Below are 19,490 nucleotides of genomic sequence, written 5' to 3' on the forward strand. Positions count from 1 at the left end.
GCATTGTGCTTCCTCATCTCATGGCTTTTGGGTGTTCTGGTCTCCCTGCCTGCAGCATTTCCCTACTGCCTTGCCCACCTACTGCTGTCATTCTTCATGTCTCAACCGAAGCTTTCTATCCCCCAGGAAGCCCTTCCTAACCACTCAGGGTTGGTTAGGTTGCCACATAACCCTGCAAGAACCCAGCACCCCTGTTTGGTAAGATTTGGCATAATGTCTATCTTTCCCTCTGAAGTGTAAATCTCAAAAAGGCAAGGATCATATAAGTCTCATTTACCAATTTATCTCTAACCTCTGGTAGGATACTGACAGCACACTGAGCCCTCAGGAAAGAAGTGTTCAGTACCTGAGTGATGACGAGTGGGAGAGTGGAAAGAATGCTCTGTAATGAGCCACTGAGTCCTGACTTACTTGTTTTAGAAACTGTCCTGATATCTTTTCTCTGAAAGTAAAATAAAGTATCTTTGGATGTCAATTCTCTTGTTGTTCTATTCTTTTAAGATCCGAGAGGCTCAAGACAAACAAGAACGGTCCTTCAATATGGAAGAAAAAGATGGCGCACCTGAGAAAATGATGAGCGAGATGGAGCAACTGAAGGAGCAGCTCAAAGCCACAGAGTCAGCCCTGCAAAGAATGGACGTGGAAAAGCTCGAGATGTCCGAGAGGCTTCAGGAAAGTCGTGATGAACTGAAATGTATAACTAAGGAGAGAGACAACATACAAAGGCTGCAAGAAGTTCTTCAGTCCGAAAGCAACCAGCTCAAAGAAAACATGAGGGAAATCATAGCTAAGGTAAGTTTCATCCATTCCCCATGTGCTTTTTTTTTTTTTTTTTTTTTTTTTTTACTTTTGTAAGCAGATATTTTTGTAAAAACTAAACCTTTGGAAAAAAGAGAGTATAGTGGTTATAATGTTTCTGTAAATTTCTTAACATCTCCTCTAATAATGAAGCACCTGGAAACTGAAGAGGAACTGAAAGTTGCTCATCGTCACATGAAAGAACAGGAGGAAACTATTGAGAAGCTAAGAGTGAATCTTTCTGAGACGGAAAATGAGCTGTCCAGCCTTCAAAAAGAATTAGAAATAACTAATGATGAATTACAGAAAAAGGTAAATTGGGGGTGAAGGAAGTGTAGGAAAAAAACCTGAGGGAGCTAGCTAACTGAATTACAGAAATTGTTTTTGCATACTAAATTGTTATGGAGAACATTGTGAGTTCTTTTCATTCAAAAACTAAAACGTATTATATGTACACACACACATATATATAAGCATGATTTGTGTGTATGTATATTTTAGCTATTAACTTATTATTATTTTAAGATCCAAGAGCTTCATGCGAAACAGGAACAATTTATTACCACCAAAGAAATCAGTGAGACTCAGGAGAAAATGAGTGCACTGGAGCAATTAAAGGAACAACTCAAAGTCAAAGATTCATCACTACAAAGTGTAGAAAGCGAGAGGCTCCAGTTGACCGAGGAACTTAAGGAAAGTCAAGATAAAATAAAAATTATAATTAAAGAAAGAGATGAACTGAAAAGGATGCAGGAGGCCCTTCAAATGGAGAGAGACCAACTCAAAAAAAACATTAAAGAAATTGTAACTGAAGTAAGTTTCCTTATTCTAATGATTTTTTAGGTATGAAATAGTGGTAAAGTGGTTAACAGTGATATTCACTATTGCTTTATTAATTTCTATCCAATCATAAAGGGACTGAAAATCAAACAGGAACTAAAAAACTACTTATATTCTTTTGAAGGAGTACCAGGAAACCATTAGTACAAGGACTTTTTCAAAGAAGACAGATCAAGAAGCAAATATTCAGAAAGATTTAGAAAATTCAGATGCTGTATCACAAGAAAAGGTAGGTCTTATTAAGTTGGAAACTGACATCTGATTATTGTGTTCCTCATATCCCTGTGGAAGAAAATATTACATACATTAGACAAAATGTAAAGATGATTCACTTGACTCAGAAACAATTCCTCCTTTTCCTAAAAATTTCTGCCTGTGTCCTAACTTGTTTTGTTGTTTTCTCAGATGCAAGAACTTCAGCAAAAAGAACATCAGCTTCTAAAGATGAAGCCTGTCAATGAGACTCAGGAAAAAATGTGTGAAATAGAATACTTGAAGAACCAATTTGAGGCCCAAAAGTCAACTCTGGAAAATATAGAAAAGGAGAATGTAAGGTTAACTCAGAGACTTCACGAAAACCTTGAAGAAATGAGATCTGTTACAAAAGAAAGAGATGATCTTAGGAGTGTAGAGGAGACTCTCAAAGTAGAGAGAGACCAGCTCCAGGAAAACCTGAGAGAAACCGTAATTAGAGTGAGTTACTGTTTTTCCCCCATCCAGTAAATATGACACTGTATCCTAAAAGAACCACGGGCGATAGGATTGGTATGAGTGTAAAATTGGTCCAACCTCAGGCAAGGTTGGAGGAGGGGATATTTGATAATATCTTCCAAATATTTCAGTACGTTTATTCATTGACCCAGAAAGCCCAGTTGTAGCCACTTATCCTGCACACAGTAATGCAATTGTGCAAAGATATCTGTAGAAGAATATTCACTGCAGAAAGTTGTAAGAACAAATCAAAGCAAACCACAAAAGCAGGGAAAATACCAACTGTCCATTAGCAGGAGACTGGTTAATGAGTGCAGCAAACTCAGACCATAGAGTACTAGGCCATGGATAAAGAATGAGGCAGTGCCATGGTGGTGATTTGGAAGTATCCTCTTAAGGAAAGGGGTAAGTTATGGATTAATGTATCTAACATGTATTGATGTTTAAGAGTAACTAGAGGATGAGGCCTAAGGGGGTGGGAGGCATATTTACCTCTTACCCTCTATCTTTCCACACATTGTTTGAATTTTGTCACTCTAAAAAATCATTTTCCTTTCTCTAATGACAAAGGACCTGGAAAAACAAGAGGAACTAAGAATTGCTCACATGCATGTGAAAGAACACCAGGAAACTATTGATAAACTCCGGGACATTATTTCTGAGAAAACAGATGAAATATCAAATATGCAAACGGATTTAGAAAACACAGATACTGCCTTAAAAGTACAGGTATGGTTTTTATTTGAGAGTTTACATTAGGTCTTTTTTGTAATGAAACAGGATATGAATTAGCCTAAAATCATAGACAAAGATTTGCCTGCTTAATTTAGAAAGTATTATTTATCGGGTGCCTGGGTGGCTCAGTCAATTAAGCATCCAACTTCAGGTCATGATCTCACAGTTTGTGGGTTCAAGCCCTGCATCAGGCTCTGTGCTGACAGCCCAAAAGCCTGGAGCCTGCTTCAAATTCTATGTCTCCCTCTCTTTCTGCCCCTCCCTGCTTTCACTGGCTCGCTCTCTCTCTCTCTCTCTCTCTCTCTCAAAAATAAATAAACATTAAAAATTTTTTTAAAAAGAAAGTATTATTTATTAATATCAATCTATATCTTAACTTATTATATGATTATCTTAAGATCCAAGAACTTCAGGAGAAAGAACGTCAACTTCTTAAGGTAAAAAATGATCTCAGAGAAAGTATGTATCAAGCAGAGCAATTGAAGAAGCAATTAGAGACCCAGAATTCAACCCTGGAAAGTGTAGAAACTGAGAAGTTAAGGCTGAGTCAGAAACTTCATGAAAACCTTGAAGAAATAAAATGTGTTACTGAGGAGAGAGATGGCCTAAGAAGAGCAGAGGGAACCCTTAGGATGGAGCGAGACCAGCTCAGAGAAAGCCTCAGAGAAAAAGAGGCTAAAGTAAGTTACTCTTCCTCTGCTGGTGAGTAAATGTATGTTTTTCTGACAGCAGGGAACCGTGCTTTGATGTGAGTGGCACTGTTGATGTGAGTGAACTGATGGAACCTTTTACAAAGGCGGGTAATTTGGTATTGTTCTTCAAAATTTTTAATTCTGTTAGCAGTATTTTCTTTGTGGACTTCATCCTACATGTATATTTATCTACATACACAAACACACACACACACCACAAGGTGTCCATTGTAGCAATTTGTAATAAAAATTGGGAAACAATCTAAATATCCATCAGAAGGAAACTGGGTAAATATGAATAGTATGTCAGAATACTGTGCAACATAATTTAAAAAAAAAGTGAAATAGGTTTGGATGTTCTAATTTGGAAGCCCAAATAACTTAGAGGGAAAAGCAAGCTGTAGAATAGTATATGTGTCATGTATTTGCCTCTGGAAAGTAGGAGTAGGTTGTGGGGAGGTGAGGACAGGGAAAGGGATGAAGGGAAAGCTTGTAACTTTCTGACATCTAAGATGTAGCTTAAGAAGTAATAGTTTTATTATTTTTACTAAGAAAATATCACTTTTATAAAAAAAAAAATACTAGTTAATGTTAAGCTATGTCACCATTCTTAAAATTTCTCTAATGACAAAGGACCTAGAAAAACAAGAGGAACTAAGAATTGCTCACATGCATGTGAAAGAGCACCAGGAGACTATTGATAAACTCCGGGGCATTGTTTCTGAGAAGACAGATGAAATATCAAATATGCAAATGGATTTAGAAAATTCAAATGCTAAATTACAAGAAAAGGTATGAAGAAGGTGCTTGTTTGGGTATTTGATTTAATTTATATATTTTTTAACGTTTATTTATTTTTGAGAGAGAGAGAGACTGAGAACAAGCATGGGAGGGGCAGAGAAAGGGAGACACAGAACCCAAAGCAGACTCCAGGCTCTGAGCTGTCAGCACAGAGCCCAATGTGGGGCTCGAACCCACGAACCGTGACATCATGACCTGAGCTGAAGTTGGACACTTAACCGACTGAGCCACCCAGGTGCCCCTGGGTATTTGATTTATTCGTGCCTAAACTCATATGGGGATGTAAAATGGTTTAACCACATTGAAAACATCCTGACAGTTTTTACTAATGCTGAACATACACCTGCCTATGGCTCAGTATTTCTATTTCTTGGATATGTACCTGAGAGAAAAGAGTGCATACTTTCACATAAAGCTGTGTACAAGAATGTTCATAACAGTTCTAATCATAACAGCAAAAAATGGAAAACAAGTGAAATGCCTGTCAACAGGAAAATGGATAAATACATTGTGATTTTTCTTAAAGACAGTTCTTTTTCTTAATTTTTTTTTTAACGTTTATTTATTTTTGAGACAGAGACAGAGCATGAATGGGGGAGGGTCAGAGAGAGAGGGAGACACAGAATCTGAAACAGGCTCCAGGCTCTGAACGGTCAGCCCAGAGCCTGATGCGGGGCTCGAACTCACGGACTGCGAGATCATGGGCTATGAGATCATGACCTGAGCCAAAGTCGGACGCTTAACCGACTGAGCCAACCAGGCGCCCCGTGATTTTTAACTTCAAAAGCAGGCAAGACTCATCTAGGATGAAAACAGTTCAGAATAGTGGTTAACCCTAGGAGGGGGCACACAGAACCTTAAGGGGTGCTAGAAATGTTTGATATTTTAATCTGGGTTGTAATTATATAGATATATACATATGTGGAGAATAATTTAGCAATACACTTAAGATTAGTGTATTTATGTATATTATACTTCAAAAGAAAATAAGTTTTGTGTGGAATTATGCAAAATATTAATGAGTGACATGGGAAAACTGTCTTAATTTTGAAACTATTTTTTATCCTTCCCTTAAAAACTGTCTGTATCCTAACATGTTATATTATGCTTATCTTAAGATTCAACAACTTAAGGCAAATGAACATCAACTTTTTAAGTTAAAGGAAGATGTCAGTGAGACACAGAAAAAAATGTCTGAAATAGAGCGATTAAAGAAACAATTCAAGGACCAAAGTTTAACTCTGGATAAAATAGAAATGGAGAACTTAAATTTGGCCCAGCAGCTTCATGAAAACCTTGAAGAAATGAAATCTATAATGAAAGAAAGAGATAATCTGAAATTGGAGAGAGACCAGCTCAAGGAAGACCTACAGAAAACCATAGCTAGAGTGAGTTGGACTCTTTCTCACTGTCCAATAAACATGTTTTTAGTATAAGAAGCTTCCTTCTTTGGAAATAAATAATAACTGTTGGTGAAACTGTAAATGTTATAAACTTTCAGGGAGACAGTTTGACAATGCCTTATTAAAGATTTATCAGCGTATATATCTGCTACTGCGATTCCACTTTGTAGGAATTTATCCTACCAATATATTCACACATTTGGGCAGAAATACAACAGCGCTCACTGCAACGTTGTCTGTGCTGACAAGTCTGGAACCAATCCAAGTGTCCACTAATAAGGCACTGGCTAAGTGGGGTTCATGTGTATGATGGAGTACTTAGCATGAGAAGAGGGCCCTCTTTCTGTGATAGTGATGTAGAATGATGTCCAAGTGGTATGAGAGAAAGGAGAGCAGTTGGCAGAGTTCACCAGGAAACCCAGCTACGATGGGTGAGGCTGGGGACAGGGACTTGACGTTATAGCCTTCTGTACTGCTCTCATTTGGGGGTGCTGTGCTTCTTGTTTTTAACTGGGAGCATGCATTTTTTAAGATTTTGTCTAACTAGTTCATCATTAAGAAAAGGTAGTGTGCCTTTACATCATAATATTTCTTCATTTCTTCTAATAATGAAGGATCTAGAAACACAACAAGAACTAAAAGTTGCCCATATGCATTTGAAAGAATACCAAGAAACTATTGATAAATTCAGGCAGAGAGTTTCAGAAAAGACAACTCAGATTTCAAATATTCAAAAGAGTTTAAATAAATCTAAAGACGAATTACAGAAAAAGGTACATGTCATTTTGTTCTTTGGGGAGTAACTGTGTCCACAATCACTTGGGGAATGAGAAAGAATATAAATACAGATATTTAGAGATAGAAATAGATGTACATATATAACAAATAGACACAGGAATTCTTTTTGCATTCTAACTTGTTTTATAATTATCTCAAGATACAAGAACTTCAGAAAAAAGAGCTTCAACTTCTTAAAATGAAAGAAGATGTCAATAAAACCCATAAAAATATAAACAGAATGGAACGATTGAAGCAGCAGTTTGAGGCCCAAACTTTATCTATGCAAAGTGTGGAAGCGGATAACTTACACTTGACTAAGAAACTTCATAAAAGACTTGAAGAACTCAGAATTGTAGCTGAGGAAAGAGATGAGCTAAGGAGGATAAAAGAATCTCTGAAAATGGAAAGAGACCAATTCAGAGAAACGTTAAGAGAAATGATAGCTAGAGTGAGTTCAGAATCTTCCTTATCTAGTAACTGTAAGAATCAAGCTTTCTTGACAAGGGGAACAATTTGGGTTTTTTGTTGTGGGGCTTGGGGATTTATTTTTTGTTGTTTGGGGGGTTTTTTTTCTTTTCTTTTTGGAAACTTCTACATACAGGGAAAGATAATGGGAAAACTATTACTATAATTTTTCACACAAAAGAAAATACAGTTTTAAAAGAAGCCAAAATATTTTTCAGAAAATACCATTTTATTTATTTTTTTATTTTAAATAGTTTTTTTTTTTAATTTTTTCTTTAATCTTTATTTATTTTTGAGAGAGAGAGAGAGACAGTGTGTGAGCAGGGGAGGAGTACAGAGAGAGGGAGACACAGAATCTGAAGCAGGTTCCAGGCTCTGAACTGTCAGAACAGAGCCTGACGCGGGGCTTGAACTCACGAACAGTGAGATCATGACCTGAGCCGAAGTCAGACACTTAACCGACTGAGCCACCCAGGTGCCCCCAATTGATTTATTTTTAAGAAAAGATTTGTTACATAAAGCAGACTATTTTCTTTAATGTAATTTTTAAAAGGGCTTTTTCACCAGGAAATGGCATTATCCTTAAGGAAGAAATATTTGAAGGACTAGATCTGTAGAAGAGTAAGTGCGCCATTTCTCTGCCTCTACATGACAGAGTTTTAGGCATAGGCTCTTCTCGTCGCTCAGTTAGAGAAGTGGCCAGCTACACAGAGGAAAGAAGTTCATCCAGTAGGACTGTAGGTATTTAGAATCACATGTCTTAAAAAGCCCAGTTGAACCCTCAAGAAAATAATATAAAATTCAGACAAATAAGAAATCATATGAAATCTGTAAGAAATCTTTTTTATTCTCATAATTCAACAACAGAGCAGAAGACCATGTCATCTGCAACATTAATAGAAACATGAGACCCTTGGGAATCATCATTATGTGGGCCCTTTATGAAAAGATTTAATTCATTCAAAGATCAATCATTCTTCTAAGTACTGTAGTAAATAAGTGGGAGAAAAGGTTTTAGGTCGTACTTCGAATCAGAAGTCCAAGATGTAACAGGATATGCATTTTCTATTCCAAGGAGCTGGGAAGAGTGAACAGAGATATTTCAGGTGGTTTTGGTAGCATATTATTTGGCAGCAATTCAGAGACTAATTCTAATTCGGAGACTTGGAATAGTAGGACCCAGATATAAACCTAAAATCTAATTTGCAGTTGTGATGGTTACGGGGATAAATCCTATCTCCAAAAAATATGTGGTTTTTCCACATTTTTTCTTAGTGAGTCAGGGCCACTTACTACTTACTGGTACTGTTACTCATTTTCTGACCATTTTTCACTTTGTTTTTGAGTTACAAGTTTATAATTCCATTATTGAAATGAGGTAAAAAAATGTAAGTGGACAAGTATATAGACATTAAATGTGAATGTAGTTACAGTTGATGCCTTGTTTATTTCTTTGTGTCAAAACAGGACCAACAGAACCATAAAGAGGTAGTAAAATATGAAAAAAAGTTACCATGTAATGGGAAACACCACCTCACAGAGAGCCTGAGAGACAAGTGCTCTAGGATAAAAGTAAGTGTCCCATGTTAAAATTACAAATAAATATTGGTACCCTTCCAGAGGCCTAGAATGGAGCCTCTGGGTAATGAGTAGATAGTGTTCAAAGTTTCTTTCAACTTTCTAATCTAGTATAGGTGTGCAAGTATGTGCATATGTATATACATAAACACACAAAATGATGGGGGGGGTGATTTTAAGGCCCCACTGGAAATATGATATTTGAGCAAATACCCGAAAGAGAAAGGATTGAGCCACATAGCTATCTGAGGGAAGAACAAGATAAGAAGAGAAAATAGCAAGTAAAAGCTCCTGAGGCAAAAGCCTGCCTGGTGGGTTCCAGGAACATCCAACAAGGGAGAAAGCTAATAAGAAATGAGGTCCGAGAGTTCATGAGGAAGATGCAGGCTGTGCAGCCTTGAAAGATCTTTGGGTTTTAGTCTGAGTGAGATGGAGATTTATTGACAAGTTCTGACCACGAGAGAGACATTATCTGACTTACATTTTAGAGGGATGACTCTGATTGTTGTGTTGGAAACAGAGTGGAAGCAGGAAGAGCATCTGAGAGAAAAATTTCAATAAGCCAGGCAAAGTTGATGGCGGCTCAGCCCAGAGAAGAATCAGTGGAGTAGTGAGAAATGTTTGGATTCTAAATGTATATTGAGGGGAAAAGCCAACAGGATTTACTGTCTCGTTCCAATTAGAATGCAAGATCCCTAAAGATGTTGTGTGTTTTCTGTGGCTATATCACTTAGCACATTCCTAATGGAACATGTATTTATTAAAAGGACAAATAAATGATTACACAGTGCTGCTTCATACTGTAACATGATTCATACTAGGACCAAAGGCAGGAAATGAATGTACAGCTAGCTTTTCCTTAAGTTATTAAAAAGGAAGCTCATTATTGTCAGAAGTCCCTTGTTTTATTATTTAGCACCCTGAATTAAACATGTTATTTGTTACGTGACTGTAGCAATATGTACTACTGTGTTCTTCCATCTGCACTTTGACCAATGTGTCCCCTGCTTGGCCTCTAATCATTTGAACTTACAGACCAGGCTTGTTGGGTGTCTACCATATGCTAGGCACTATATCAGTTCTTTATCTCATGAGATACGTTTTATTGCTCCATTTACAAAGAAACTGAGGCTTGGAGAGGAAGTTTAGTAGTTGCTCAAGGTCATATAGCTAGTAGGTTGGTAGAATCAGGACATGAAATCAAGTGTAAGGTTAGAATTTGAGTATAGAAACATTTTCACAAATATAATTTTATTTCCCTTAAGCTATAATGTCTGTGTATATTTCATAGATTACATAGATATGGATATCATATTTACTTTCCCCTAGAAAAGTTTGTGGGACTCATCATAGTCTTTATTTTGTTTTTGGGGAAATGGCTCAATGATATCTATAGTCAGGAAGTAGCAGAGATAGAACCTGAGCTCTAACTGATAAAAGGTTCGAAAACTCAGATTCTAGGCAGAGAAATAGAAATGTGTAGAGAGGCTGCACCAAGCTGACAAATAGTTCGATCTTTCGTCACTTGTTTTACCTGCAAACTCACACTGCCTGCTGTGAACATGAGCCAGCATTCAGTCTTGAACTATAATATATAGTTCATTCAAATTTATCATTCAAATTTATCTTTGATTGAATTCATTCAAATTTATCTTTAGACTTTGAGATGGTCATTTAAATCATTCATTCAAATTTATCTTTAGACTTTGATTGAATTCATTCAAATTTATCTTTAGACTTTGAGATGGTCATTTAAATCATGAATGCGTAAAGAACTAAAAGAAAATGTATCAAAATGTTAATAGGGATTGTTTCTGGTTTTCTGTGTTATATTTAAAATTTTTAAATTTTCACAATAATTAAATAGTATTTCTGTAATCCAAAATCAATAAGAGTTCCTTCCCCCCTTTTTTTAACACAAACATCTTAATTTGTTTCTGCATTACAGAAAATATTAAGCATAAGTTTTGTTAAAATTCTAGGGCAAGGACTATTTTTGTTACATTAGAATGAATTGTTAAATGAATTCTAATTTCCCTTAGGAGCTTCTGAAGAGATACTCAGAGATGTATAATCATTATGAGTGCTTAGATAGACTATCCCTTGACTTGGAGAAGGAAGTTGACACCCAAAAAGAGCTTTCAATTAGAGTGAGAGCAAACCTCTCACTTCCGTATCCACAAATCAAACAAATTCAAAAACTTCTTACTGCAAACCAGAGATGTTCAATGGAATTCCACAGAGTCATGAAGAAACTTCAGGTACCACGTTTCTTAGTAATATCTTTGTAAATACTGCTATAATTGGTTTTAACATCAGTATATCTAGTCCTACTTTGGGAGTTGGCATATTTGCTATTTAGTGTATTTACTACCAAATTAAGGGTTATATGGGTCTCAGCATAGTATGTGCAAAATCCAGTATGCATCTAGGACCTGTTCATTCAACAAAACTTGAGCTCTCCCTGTGAATCTGGATACTGCCAAGGTGCTCGGGAGACAGGTAGGAATAACATCTCAGTTATCTCCTGGTCTAGTGCATGAAGCAGATATATAAGCAGGTAGTCTAAGTGTGGTGATAGAGGTACGTGAAGATTGTGTGACATACCAGATAAAGAGTCACAGAAGGTGAGACTGCAGTAGAAGCTGGACTGAGCAACAGTGACTGCAGTCCATTTTGCAGATGATGGAGAGCCACTGGACAGTTATTTTAAGTAGTGGCAGTAGCACGATCATACCATTTTACCTACTTCACCATAGAAAAACAATGAGTTTGTGGCAGAGAGAAGAGACAAAAAGCAGTTACAGTGGTCAGATGAGATACTATAGGTGACTCTTTTACCAGAAAAAGATTCACAGGGATGGGGAGGACAAAAGAAATTAAAGAAATATTCAGCAGCTTGGGATGCCTATGTGGCTTAGTTGGTTAAGCGTCTGACTCTAGATTTTGGCTCAGGTCATGATCTCACGGTTCATGAGATCGAGCCCCACTTTGGGCTCTGTGCTGATGGCATAGAGCCTGCTTAGGATTCTTTTTCTCCCTCTCTTTCTGCCCCTCCCCCACTCACGTGTGCTTGCTCACTCTCAAAATAAACTTAAAAAAAAATAAAGGTTTGGAATTCATCAGCTTATAGTTGCTACATAATATAACATATGTGAGTAAGGTCACCCAGAAACCATAATAGAAGAATAAGAGCCATGGGATAAGAAGAGAGATCTAGAAAAGATAAATTTTCCAGTCAGTAGCAGAAAAGACAGCAACATGTGGGTTTGAGGCTGGAAACGTCAAAGGAACAGAAAAAAATCAAGCAAAAGTGCCGTTGCTCAAGTCAGTAGAGGACAACACGTCAAAGATAAAGTGGTCAAGAGTGTCAGATACTTCACGCAGCCAGAATATGAACCGAACAGATGCCCTCAAGTTGTTGTTTGATAATAGAGCTCATTGGTGACTTTCTCAGAGCAGTTTTAGTTGAGTGGTTAGGAAGGGCCAGATTATAAGAGGTTAAGAAGTAGTGGAAGACTGAGGAAGGAGGGAGGGAGTTGGTATGTGTCTTTCCTAGATAGTTTGCTTCTCAGGCCCTGATATTCCTTTTTTTTTTTTTTTTTTTTTAAGTTTATTTATTTTGAAAGAGGCAGTGTGTGCATGCAGAGAAAGGGCAGAGAAAGAGAGGGAGAGAGAGAAAACCAAGCAGGCTCCACACGGTTAGCGCAAAGCCTGACACAGGGCTTGATCCCACTAACCATGAGAGCATGACCTGAGCCAAGATCAAGAGCTGGGTGCTCAACCAACAGAGCTACCCAGGTGCCCCAAGCCCTGAAATTTTTCCACAAATCCAGGCAATCAGATATCCAGAATTTATCCAAGAGGTCCATGGAACACATGGCATTCAAATTATTGTTACCTTGATGCCAAACATCTAACAACATGTAGAAAGTACATCTTGAGGCTGGCATACCCATATTGGTTACCCAATCAAGGTATGCAGGACAGGATGTTGAGAATGAATCTCAAGCTTCTAGCTGGGAAACATGGGTGATTGGTAGAGAAAGGTGAGTTTCTAGGGAAAGAGATTATGTTACATTTTAACATTGAATGTAAGGTAATTGTTGAACATCTATGAGATGTATCCAGTAGGGAGTCCGAAGTAAGGAACTTGAAGTCTGGAAGTTCTTCTCCCAAGATACTGAGAGGAGAAAACTGGGGATAGAGAGAGAGGCTCTTTCCTTCTTCCTCACTTACCAGAGGATATAGATAAACAAGAGATGCCATCCCACCTCTTAGTCTTGAGGGTTTAAAACTTCCTCTAAATGTGATAAAAAGTTCATTTCCCAATTTGTTTAATGTTTTTCTGTAAGTATGTGTTAAGCCATGTTACAAAGATAAAGGAAGAACACCATGAATCTATCAATAAATTTGAAGTGTGTTTTATTGATGAAGTGGAAAAGCAAAATGAACTGCTAATTAAAATACAACACCTTCAACAAGATTATGATGTGCCATCCAGAGAATTAACAGACCTTAAATTGAGCCAGAATATGGATCTACATATTGAGGTATCATTTATTTAAATGGTTTCATTAGATTTTAGGCCTTTATGTCACATAGAGAAGGTACCTTTCCATGTGCTTAGAGCCATTTTTCATTTTCCAGAAATTAAAACTAGGTTGCAGGGTGACAAGTGGCTAGATGTAAAGAGTGTCACATAATGGACTAATCTCCTTTTTCAGGACTCCACAGATACAGGAAATAGATTTAGCACCAACAAGTGGGAATTCATAGAACCCCAGAATAAGTTTGCAAATGCTTTCTAAACCTAGATCTGTGGCTGGGAGTCAGGAACATTTTTATTGCAGTAACTCCACATGGAGTGCCTTGCTCTCACCCAGCAGTGTGAGGCTGGCATCTAACTCCCAACACGTATGTGAGACCTGAGTGCACAGGAAAGCTACATGTAGAAGCACTTCGAATATTGTGATTATTGGTCACAGACAGTTTTGACAGGTAATTCTAACAGGCAGAATTCACAGACATTCCTCTTAGATGGCCTATACTGCCAAAAATTTATTATTCAAATCACTAGAATAAAGTTTTAAATAGAATTACATTTCTAATGTAATTAGAATAAATTAGAATTATATTTATTTCAAAATATTAAGAATGAAAGTTCAGTAAGGTATTTTCCCCTCTTTATGATATCTATATGATATTTAGGTGAAAACTTTCCTAATGTCCAGGTGATTAAATACTTATTTTTCACACAGGAAATTCTCAAAGATCTTTCAGAAAATGACTTCCACTGCATAAAGGCTGAATTTCAACAAGTGCTAAGTAATAGGAAAGAAATGACCCAGTTTTTGGAAGAATGGTTGAATACTCATTTTGATACAGAAAAGCTTAAAAATGGCATCCAGAAAGAAAATGATAGGATTTGTCAAGTGAATAACTTCTATAATAACAAGATAATTGTAAGTAATGATTTTCTTTTGTGCTACCTCATTCTTTTTTGTTGTTTGCTCTGGTTTTTCCACCTCTTTCTTAAAAAAGACTTAGAACAACTTAATCTTAGGTATGCTTTCTGTAATTTACTTGTACATACTTTATTTTTTTATTTGGAAAAAATTATGTAAAACATGTTCTTCCTCTTATATGTTATGTATGCTTCTTTAAGATAATTAAAGATAATCAACTGACACTTGTAAGGAAGATAAAATTAGGAGGCTTGGGAGACTTAGTTGGTTAAATATCCGACTCTTGGTTTCACTCAGGTCATGATCTCATGGTTTGTGAGTTCGAGTCCCACCTCCGACTCTGCACTGACAGCATGGAGCCTGCTTGGGAATCTGCACCCTGCCCCCCTGCCCTCCCCCCACCCCCCCACCCCACCCCACCCCCCGCTGTTCCTTACCTGTTTGTGCTTGCTCTCCCTCTCAAAATAAACTTAAAAAAAAAAAAAAAGGATAAAATCTTGAGGTGTAATAATCAATTTCCACTTATGAAATCTTGAATCCTCTTTCCTTTCTCATTTCTCACTGCTTCTGTAGGAATTGAGCCTTTTCCCCCCAGTAGCCTCAGACAGGGTAAGACATGAGCCTGATTCAGGGCTGCAGGCAGCACCTGTGGTCATGCCATAGACAAGCCTGGCCAACTCCTTGGCGGAGGCCTCATTTGCTTTTCATGTTGGTGGTATCACTACCATATGCACTGATCCTTCAACTCTGAGGTTCAGAGATACGGTTTATACCTCTGTTCCCGAGGTGACTGACTCCAGTGTATAGATTCACAAGAACCAACATTGCTGAAGATCATTTTTGTTAATTTGTTGTACTTTCCATTGATGAGGATATCATTCTGCTTTCTTTTTTTTTTTTTTAATTTTTGTAATGTTTATTTATTTTTGAGACAGAGAGAGACAGAGCATGAACGGGGGAGGGGCAGAGAGAGAGGGAGACACCGAATCCGAAGCAGGCTCCAGGCTCTGAGCTGTCAGCACAGAGCCCAACGCGGGGCTCGAACTCACCGTGAGATCATGACCTGAGCCGAAGTTGGCTCAACCGACTGAGCCACCCAGACGCCCCTCATTCTGCTTTCTGAAGTAATCCCTATCTCTATACCTGGTAAAATACACAGTAATCAGAAAGTTGCTTGTGTACATGGAACTGGAGCAAGGGGAGCTAGATTAACATCACAGCTTCTAAGATTAATTTCATATTTCATATGTTTGGGCAGTTCTTTTTTGACACTTTAATTTCATCTGCAAACTATACTTAAATCACACTGAAGTATAGATAATATTTTCAAAAGCTGTTTTCCTATGGAGAGTCATTCCCATTTGTTAAATACCTCAAGCTAGCAGAATAGTATGAGCTATTTCAGGGCGGGGGCGGGGGAAGAGTCCACAATCAACAGGGAAAAATATAAAACCAATATTTGGCTAAGAGAATCCCCGTATAATTCAGTGTTTTTCTTGTAATATTGAGGGCCTAGTTGGGAGTAGAAAGTAGGGATTCCTACTGTGTGGATGAGCATAGATATGTGGCTTCTTCCAGCACCCTGAGAATAGAAAATGATAACTTCGTATGTTGTGAGGCCAGTAGTCTAGAACCCAGGAAAGTCCAGGGTGCCAGCAAGAACACAACTAAGTTAGCATCCAAGTCTGATAGAAGTGCCTTAAAGCCACAAAGTTATAGATAAAACCAATAAGGCATTCATGATGAGAGCAAAAACACGTCCCATAACAATTAGGAAGTAAAAAGATATGAGTAATTTCAGAGTTAGCGAAGGTATTGATTGACTATTATTTCCTGCACAGAAATATAAGATTTTCAGATTACCAAAAGTCAGTGAACTATTTTCCCTATAAACATTGAGATTTGAAATGAAACTGGAAAATAGATTGCTGTTAAGTTTATTGAATATGCTCTGCTATTACAGGTCAGTTAATGTTTATATAGGACATTATAAATATCATAGTACAGGAGCACAGTCGGTTAAGCATCTGACTTTGGCTTAGGGTATGATCTCCCAGTTCATGAGTTTGAGCCCCGCATCAGGCTCTGTGCTGACAGATCCTTTGTCCCCCTTGCCCCTCTTGTGCATACATGCTTGCATACACTCTCTCTCTAAGATAAACATTAAAAAAGTTGAATAACAAATGTCATAATACATAATAACTTTAACCTGTATAGTTTTGCAGATTCCTCTCCATAATGTTAGCACTGACTTAATAAAGTGAGGTTTATCATCTTGCAAATCAATATGAATCCTCTCCAGTCCTTATTTTTTATTCTCATCAATATCCAGCATCTTCTGTAGTTTTAGAAACTGATGCAAACCACAAAGAATGTTCACATTCTTTTAAAGTACTATTCTAGAGTGTTCTAAATAATGAATTTCAGCATATGCCTTGTCCTAGAATTCTAGTAGTTTTCATAGTATTTTTATATGTAATTCATTTTAGAGTTATAATAGTGTTTTACTATTCAATAGGCTATAATGAATGAATCTACAGAGTTTGAAGAAAGAAATGCTACCATAACTAAAGAATGGGAACATGACCTGAAATCAGTGAAAGAGAAAAATGAACAACTATTTAAAAACTACCAAACTTTGAAGATCTCACTGACATCTGGTGTCCTTGTTAATGCTGTTACAGAAGACAATAAGAATCTTCATGTTACATCAAGAGCCACACAACTAACCACAGAGGTATGTGATTTCTTATGAGACATTTTTCAGTTTGCAGATTGATCAGAGTTAAAGATGCATTTTATGTAACACTTCAGAGCAAAATTATAGTATCAAATGTATTAGGGAATGTGGGCCATGTTTGTGTGTGTGATGGGCTTGTTTTTATTTATTTTTTTAATGTTTTATTTATTTTTGAGAGAGAGAGAATGAGCAGGGAAAGGGCAAAGAGAGGGGGAGAGAGGATCAGAAGCGGGCTCTGCACTGACAGTAGTGAGCCTGATGTGGGGCTCAAACTGACAAACTGTGAGATCATGACCTGAACTGAAGTCACATGCTCAACTTACTGAGCCACCCAGGTGCCCCAATGGGCTTGTTCTTTAAATACAGTCCTATTGTGGCTATCACTCAAATAACTACAGAACTATGTATTACATGAGATCTTCCCTTTGAATTATAAAGCAGAAGTAACTCATAGCTTAATTTGATTAAAGATACATATACCTTCTCAGGTGCTATTACTATACATTATAAATTTCTTCAATTGTGTAATTTTTTTTTTAAGTTTATTTATTTTGAGACAGAAAGAGAGAGGCATGAGCAGAGGAGGGACAGAGAAAAAGGAAGGGGGGGGGGAGGCAGAGAGAATCCCAAGCAGCTTCACACTGCCAGCACAGAGCCTGATGCAGGGCTCGAACTCACAAAATGCAAGATCATGACCTGAGCCAAAACCAAGAGTCAGCTGCTTAACCAACTGAACCACCCTGGCACCCCACAATCGTGTAACTTTTTATTAAACTATAATCTGTGTCTGTATATAGAACTAGCTTAGAGGGTTAGTGCAATTCAGCTTTTCTCTAATTAACTGGTTTGTGTTATATGAAACTTAAAATGGAAAAGCCTGGGGCGCCTGGGTGGCTCAGTCGGTTGGGCGTCCGACTTCGGCCCAGGTCATGATCTCGCGGTCTGTGAGTTCAAACCCCGCGTCGGGCTCTGTGCTGACAGCTCGGAGCCTGGAGCCTGCTTTGGATTCTGTGCCTCCCTCTCTCTCTGCCCCTCACCTGTTCGTGCTCTGTCTCTCTGTGTCTCCAAAATAAATAAAAATGTTAAAAAATAAAAATGCGAACCAGGAAGAACACCAACCTGTTAAGTTAAAAAACTAACTAACTAACTAACTAAATAAATAAATAAATAAATAAATAAAATGGAAAAGCCTAAAAAAAATATAACAGATGTCTTATATAGATTAACCTGTATCCAAGAATCAATACGTTATTTGAATGATTCAGTTATAGGGTACATTGGGTGGCTCAGTCGGTTAGGCGTCTGACTTCAGCTCAGGTCATGATTTCACAGCTTTTGGGTTCGAGCCCCATGTCGGGCTCTGTACCGACAGCTCAGAGCCTGGAGCCTGCTTGGGATTCTGTGTCTACCTCTCTCTCTACCCCTCCCCCACTCATGCTCTGTCTCTCTCTCAAAAATAAAGAATTAGTAAAACAAAATTTTTTTGAATGATTCAGTTATTTTGTTACCTAGCCTTACTTGGGAATCTGTGAAGCAGGCATACTATTTTATGTTGTTAGCACACAAAATGACTTCGTGAAGAACCTAAGAGGAAATTATAATTTATCATCTTGAGCAAAATAAATACTCAGAATAAAACATTAGCCACTAATTTAATCAATTACCAGTGGAAACTAGAAGATCACTGGTACAGTTTATCAATTTGCTAATCACTACAGACCTCAGTCAGTTGGTGGAGACAAAAATAGCCGAAATATTAAGCCCATCTACCAAAGCAATAAAGAAACAGAAGAAATATCCATCTTCAGCGACCCCAGGAAATACCCTATCCGACAGTAAATGATATACTATTAATCTGGTAATCATGCCAAATTAGAGTAGCATAGAGTAGTTTGATACGATATGGAAATAGACACATGGAGCAGTGGAACAGAGTAGAGTTCAGCAGTACACCCAAGTAAGGATGAGAATTCAGTGTTTGATAATGGTAACCACCAACTCGGTGGGGAAAAGATGGTTTACTGCATGTTTGATTGCAGACTACCAGCTAGCCACCTGGAAAAAAATAAATCTGGATTCCTACCTCACTCATTTAAACAAAAATAAATTCTAGATGGGCCAAAAACAAACATTTTCTAGGAAATCCTGCATGTGTGTGTAGGTGAATAATCTTACAAATATGAACAAACTCAGGTATTTAAATTCAGGTATTTTTGTATTTGAAAAAAACTGGAAATAACCTAGATGTTCACTAGTGGTTGATGGGTTAGCTAATTTACAATACCTCTATAAGACAGGATGTATGTATCCATGAAAACAAAAACGTGGAGAGATCTCTATGTGTTGTTAATGGAAATATCTGGAAAGTATATTATCAAGTTAAAAAGAAACAGAATTGGGGCACTGGGATGACTCAGTCATTAAATGTCTGACTTTTGATTTGGGCTCAGGTCATGCATGATCTCTCGGTTCATGGGAC

General features: G+C 37.5%; 1 protein-coding gene across 10 annotated transcripts in view; it reads left to right on the forward strand.

Annotated features, from left to right (window-relative positions):
- Positions 1–19,490, forward strand: part of CENPE (centromere protein E) — an 81,676-nt gene that overhangs the window by 45,922 nt on the left and 16,264 nt on the right. For 4 of the 10 annotated variants that reach the window (XM_043571361.1, XM_043571348.1, XM_043571352.1 and 1 more), the window contains 15 exons: positions 502–792; positions 952–1,110; positions 1,324–1,611; positions 1,763–1,867; positions 2,044–2,331; positions 2,920–3,078; positions 3,483–3,764; positions 4,410–4,568; positions 5,696–5,965; positions 6,918–7,208; positions 8,693–8,797; positions 10,846–11,064; positions 13,159–13,356; positions 14,065–14,268; positions 16,790–17,008. In XM_043571361.1, coding sequence (XP_043427296.1) covers positions 502–792; positions 952–1,110; positions 1,324–1,611; positions 1,763–1,867; positions 2,044–2,331; positions 2,920–3,078; positions 3,483–3,764; positions 4,410–4,568; positions 5,696–5,965; positions 6,918–7,208; positions 8,693–8,797; positions 10,846–11,064; positions 13,159–13,356; positions 14,065–14,268; positions 16,790–17,008 — 3,237 coding nt within the window. Of the gene's footprint in view, positions 1–501; positions 793–951; positions 1,111–1,323; positions 1,612–1,762; positions 1,868–2,043; positions 2,332–2,919; positions 3,079–3,482; positions 3,765–4,409; positions 4,569–5,695; positions 5,966–6,594; positions 6,754–6,917; positions 7,209–8,692; positions 8,798–10,845; positions 11,065–13,158; positions 13,357–14,064; positions 14,269–16,789; positions 17,009–19,490 lie in introns of all 10 variants that reach the window. The other 6 variants (XM_043571404.1, XM_043571395.1, XM_043571421.1 and 3 more) reach the window with 5 other exon arrangements.

This window comes from Prionailurus bengalensis, chromosome B1 (assembly GCF_016509475.1).
Source record: "Prionailurus bengalensis isolate Pbe53 chromosome B1, Fcat_Pben_1.1_paternal_pri, whole genome shotgun sequence".
Classification (NCBI taxonomy): domain Eukaryota; kingdom Metazoa; phylum Chordata; class Mammalia; order Carnivora; family Felidae; genus Prionailurus; species Prionailurus bengalensis.